Raw genomic sequence first — 6,000 nt, 5'->3', positions numbered from 1 at the left:
TATGCCTTCTTAAATGGCAGTTCCCTGTTAGGAGTCCAACCAGAATCCTGGTTCAGTTGCCTTTCAGTAATTCTTCTGTAGGTTTTGCAGATGGTCCTTTTATGAATCTCTTTGCATGCCTCATAGATGTGTATTGTTCCACCAGGTTTTGGACTCATTAAGGATCCATTTTAAGATGTATCCTCTTGTTTCAAGAAGCTAAGCCCCGTATGGTTCAGGACCCAGAGAGTCCATATTGGCCCCCTTTTTACCCCTCTCCTTATTACTTTCATTAAGGGAAAATTTAAATGTAGCTGGATTATTTTTGTTTGCCAATCCTCATTCCTCGCGTGACGAGCGGCAGCGGACGTATGTGAAGCGGAAGCCTGAAGACCGGCGCCCAGCGTGGTGAAGAGAAACGCCTGGCAACAGGAGACGGGATCTGGCGGAGTGTCTGCGTTGCAGGATTTGTCCGCGTGTGTCGCGCTCGTTCCGATCTCCGGCCCGGGGATGACGTCAAGCCGAAGCGAAAGGGGGCCGGCACACGAGTCGAGGAGCCCCTCTGCGCTCTCAGCTCTGCCCCTGCCCGCCATGAATCGCCACACTGCACAACCGGCCCTGAAGTCGAGGAGCACCTCTGCGCTCTCAGCTCTGCCCCTGCCCGTCATCCGCTTGTGATGTGAACACTGAACAGTGAACACTGACTGAACAGTGGCACTCGTGCCGTTGGGCGGACTCATTCGTATCTACCGTCGAAACATTTCCGCGCTGTGCGCCTCTTGGACGTTCACCAGGATTGTTGCAAAATCCCAGATAGGATATGTGACCGAAGAGGAGTCGCCAGTCCTCTTCCAAGGAATATGCCGCGGAGGAAGTCACAAGGCGCTCAACCTAATAAAAGTAAGTGTCTTTTTATTTTCACTTATTTTTATTTTGAACGAGTGAGAAATTGCCCCCACCTCATGCTTTTTTTTTGAACTTTGTGTGTGTGCGTAAGTTTAATAGTCTTTATGTTTTGATTACTCCTGATTCTCGAGTAAGGTGGAACAGACTTGTAGGCGAGCCAGTCGACTGGAATGTGCAATGAAGGATAATGGAGGGGGGTGGCACATCCAGATAAAGCCTTAACTACAAACATCAGCCGCATAAGATATTTTTTCTTTTTCGTACACCCCCTTTTCACTTTCCACCCCCTCTTCCCACCTGTATGACTCACGGAGCAGGAAATTTAAATTGCCTGTGACGCCATGGGTCGACCTTCGTTTTTAACACTTGTATTTGTTGTTCGAAATGTGCCTAGCATGTCGTCTACGTATATCATCGTTTTCTGGGCGTCTGCGAAAAAGGCGAGTGATGGTATCACGTCTCCCTCGGCGGCCACCGACCGATACAGATTGCAACAGGTGGATAAATAGTTGAAAACAGTCCCGACACGCACACCCACCCCATAATTTCGACTTTTAATTTTATAGCGCGGGCTGCACCCACTCATTCGAAACTGAACATACTAGAAGTCGCTGTCCGATCACTCTCTCTCCATCCCTCTCTCACTCACTCACTTATTCACCCTCAATCTCTCTTTCTCACTCTCCCTCCCTCTCTTTCTCACACTCATTTATTCACACTCTCTCCTGTCCTATCACTCTCTCTCACTCGCTTATTCACACTCAATCTCTATTTCTCCCTCTCCCTCCCTCTCTTTCTCGCTCTCTCTCATTCACTTATTCACTCTCATTCTCCCGCTCACTTATACACACACTCTCATTCTCTCGCTCACTTATTCTCTCTCTCTCTCTCTCTCACTCTCACTCACTCACTCACTCATTTATTTACACTCTCCTCTTTCTTCTCACTCACTTATTCACACTCTCACTCTCCCTCTCACTTGTTCACACTCTCACTCTTTTTCTCAGTCACTTAGACACACTCTCACACTTACTTATTAACACTCTTACTCTCTCTTCTTTCTTTCTCTCTCTCTCACTCTTTCTCCCTCTCCCTCTCCCTCTCCCTATCCCTATCCCTCGCTCTCCCTTACTCACACTCTCTCTCCCTTTGTTGAAATTGTGTAACACTGTTGTATTTAAATTTAAATTGAAATTGAGTTTTCTTTCGTTTAGATGGTTGTTGAATTGAGAAATTTTGTTCAATTTAGGCAAGTGTTCTTTAACTCTTTAATATCGCAATAATTACAAGTCTGTTTGTAAACCCCGCTTTTTGACAAGTTGTTTGTTTTTGTGTTTTTAGATTTTGAGAGGAGGTTCCTAACACACACTCACCTCCAAAAGCTACTCTAAAATCTTCTCTTTTACTTTTTTTGATAGTTAACCTCATATTTTTTTGATAATCGTTGTTTTTATCCAAGGTTTAAATTGTTTGTAAGTATTAATGGTACTTTCAACATACGGTCTATGAATCCAGCAGCTTTTTGGGTCAGTAGGTGATAAGAATCTGCTGGTATCATAGTCTTTGATGGGTTTTCTATATCCGTCTGTTTCAATTAGGTTATTTATTATGGACAGAGGTTTTTTAGTCTGAAAAGTTTGAACAACCACATTTATTTATTTCCAATGTAAAATTGATAAATTCTAAAGAATTGTTAATACGAATGTAGTGTTGAAATTGGTGTGAGTTTTAATATTTTATATATTTTTATCGCGAATTGTGGCATGGAGAATTATAAAAGGACTGGTCTTGTAGGTTTGTTTTCTTTGTAGATTTTGACCTACCGCATAAAATTTGGGATTTCGGATTCATTGGTATTAGTTTTTAACCGTATATTGGTAATTTAAGAATAGAAAGTCAGTATTTGTTATTGATTGTCAGAAATATAGTTTTTAATTTTTAAGTGGGGTCTTTTTTATTTTTTTACAATCGTTAGTGGTTAGGAATTCTTCAACTTTAGAAGCGTATTTTTGGTATTGATAGTTAACCATAATTTTCAAAAAGTGAATCCACATACTCACCCCACCTTCATAATCTCCATGACAGTATAATATGTATAGTGCTTTAATTCATATTTCGCAAGATTAGGCATCGATTTGCAGTGGAACGTATCATCGTCAGCTCAGCACTGACAGTTTGTTGTTTATATTATTTATATAGATTTGGTTAAGGTATAAATAAAATAAAATCGATAAAGTTGATATTTAACATTTTTGTTTGAAATAATAAAAATTTAAATCTGGGAATAAATGCCTGGCTAGTGGTTTGCCATTATTTTTCTTTACTTTCACTTGTTCAGTCGGAATTTCATCTTCTGGTCGGACTATGTATGTATTGCATATTTAAACTACAACCTATTTTTCATTAACTCTTACTTATTTATTAATAACCGTTACCTACCGGAAAATTATTATTAAATCGTATTTCGCTTGTGAAAGTCGTAAATCCGCGTGAAAAACGAGCTTGATTTTTATAATTTGGCTTTAACAATACAATAGTAGAAAAAAACAAACTGCCAGTTATTAGAGGTTACACGTGGAACAAAATAATTTTTATATTTACAGATTTATTATTTAACTAATCTTGTGGTTCTATAATATTTGATGTTTCAGGGTGAAGTACCAAAAAGATTACCCTCTGCTGGTATTAGCCATATAATAATCCTGGTTATTTTTAAACGTGAATACCTCTCTCCTTACTATTAATAGACCTCTCTTTGATACTCCATTGAAGATCAGGTGTTGAACTATCACATCGCAATTTCTTTTTAAAAAGTATATGAAAATTTGAATCTTACTTGCCTGAAGAAAATCAAGGCATGACAGGTTATTCGGTTACTATTAAGAAATTTGTAATTACATTTTTATTACCTACAAAACCCATCTTACTATTACACCAGCGATAGAATTATAATTTCAATGCGAATTCAAATTTGAATTGTACAATAGAACGGGTGTTACAAACCGAGTAATTAATTTTAAAAATTAAATTAAAAAAATAGCATAATGTAACTAAAGTTTTGAAAGATATAAGGATTAGTTGTATTTATGGTTATATTTCATTCTTATTATTATTGTTATTTAAAACTTTTAACTGTCATCGGATAATGATTGTTGATTTAATTGAAATATAAGTGTGGGGCCTTGGGATGTGTTAGGATATTACCATATTATAGAAAAGGATAGTTCTACTCACTAACTGTAAACAGTTTAACAGTTTGTGAGTAGGATTATCCTTTTCAACTATTGAATTGATATACTCACTCAATCTTAACCATTTTTATTAGGGCACCATTGTACAATGATAGTGCTAATAATTTGACAAAATTAGCTTAATCAGCTAGCGAGTTGTGAAACGCCAAGTTTGGGAAGGCCCTCTTGAACAAAGGGATATATGAAATACTTTTTTGTATATGATGTTTTTTCTTTTTTTAGTCTCTGCACTGTTAATACGCTAGTATATAAAGCCATTAAAAAAAAAAAAATCAGATTATATGAACATAACAATGTACATCACTCGTAGACAAAATCGCGCAACTCTTGTCTAGACAATGTTCTGCGATTATCTATAAACAATTCTATAGTTCTGCAGACAAAAATCGCATGGTTATGGTCTCCCATCTCGGATGGAAAACTTGAGACAATTTGCGCAGCATTTCTCAGTGTGGACGAGTTTACAAATTGAAAATATGTGCCGGGTGCTTACTTGTTGATTATTTTGTACGTTGTCAAAAAGTCGTTCCTATTGGTAGAAAATTTTCGTACTTCGCATTGCTTATGGGATGTCCAACGGAAGATGATAAAAATGCAATAAGAAAAGGCTGAATTTGGACGATTAGGGTAATAATTAAACCCCGGCTTCTCTTACTGTAAAAAGATCCACACTTTAACATTTACGTTTTATTTTTATTTTCTGATCAGTTAAGAGGGCATTGGTCGATCTGGAGGCTTATGATTTTCTTCAAATCCTGCCTGCTGAGAGAGAGAGAGGAGTTCATTCGCCGTCCGTTTTGAGAGATTTATGAATCTCTTAGCTTGCTTTATACCTGGTGTTCGGTGTTTGAGTTTTTCTTTCTTCGTCCAATTTTACAGTTCCAACTTAAGCAAACAATCCGGTGCGCTTAGTTGTGGTCGTGGTCCCATGGATGAGAAGGTTTTTTTTTTAAGTTAGTCAGCTTTTTAATTTCCTTATAAGCCTTCATGTTCGGCAACCCACTTTAAGGTAATCTTGCTCTGTTTAGTGCCTTTATGGCCGCCTGGCCTACTGAGAGTTATATACTTGTGCACTGTTCATATTTTTCTTTATTCACTATTGTCTTCAAAGTTGTATTGCATGAACTTAAGCTTCGGAAATTTCTTGGGCTAGTCCAAGTGCCTTTGCAAGAGTGTAGTTCGGACCTTTGATCCCTATGCCTACTCCCTGGGCTAATATCTTCGATCCATCTGTGTACCATATTAGGGCCTCTTTCTTAGAGCCTGGGGCCAACTTTCTTCCAAAGGTCTCTATTATCTATATCCACTTAGAAGGGTATATTAAAGTTGAGCTTTGTTCTCATTTTGTTTGGTACGGTTATAGCCATCTCATTTATTTTAATTTTTCCAGAATTTTGCGGCGGCCCCTCTTTAAATCTGGCTTTATTTCCTTTTGTCCCAGGAGTCTGTTGACGCTCAAAAGCCACCTTTTGTACATAAATATGTATCGAGTTTCCACTGCTGTAGCGGGGCAGGCATGATTGCCCCCATTATATTGAAACACGCTAGCCTTTGTTTACTTGGTAGTTTAGTTTGAATCTGCTTGTTTAGTGTTTTTGACCACCATACTAGAGCTCCATATGTGACAAGGTTCTAACCGTAATACATACACCATTTTGGGGTTTATTCTCTAATTTTTACTGCATAGTCTTTGGCAAGTGGTAGAGCCTTGGCTTTATGCAAGATGTTGCCTATGTGTTTTCCCTATTTAGCCTTTGGTCAAGAGTATCTCGATACTTTGTTTCTTTGAATGTTTTCTTAGGGTTTATATTTAAACCCTTTTTCTTACACCATCTTCCTACAATATTTAGGGCTTTGTGCTTCT

At 38.1% G+C, this 6,000-nt stretch overlaps 1 protein-coding gene across 2 annotated transcripts in view; it reads left to right on the top strand.

Moving 5' to 3' along the window:
• The first annotated feature begins 589 nt into the window (after positions 1 to 589).
• Positions 590 to 6,000, top strand: part of LOC106660792 — a 35,750-nt gene continuing 30,339 nt past the window's right edge. Inside the window, exon 1 of one of the 2 annotated variants that reach the window (XM_014383723.2) lies at positions 590 to 879. In XM_014383723.2, coding sequence (XP_014239209.1) covers positions 840 to 879 — 40 coding nt within the window. In that variant the 5' untranslated portion in view covers positions 590 to 839. The remainder of the gene's footprint in view (positions 880 to 6,000) is intronic. The other variant, XM_014383724.2, reaches the window with a different exon arrangement.

The sequence above is a fragment of the Cimex lectularius genome, unplaced genomic scaffold (assembly GCF_000648675.2).
Source record: "Cimex lectularius strain Harlan isolate CLEC.00 unplaced genomic scaffold, Clec_2.1 scaffold24, whole genome shotgun sequence".
NCBI lineage: Eukaryota > Metazoa > Arthropoda > Insecta > Hemiptera > Cimicidae > Cimex > Cimex lectularius.
This window is presented reverse-complemented; position numbering and strand designations above follow the sequence as displayed.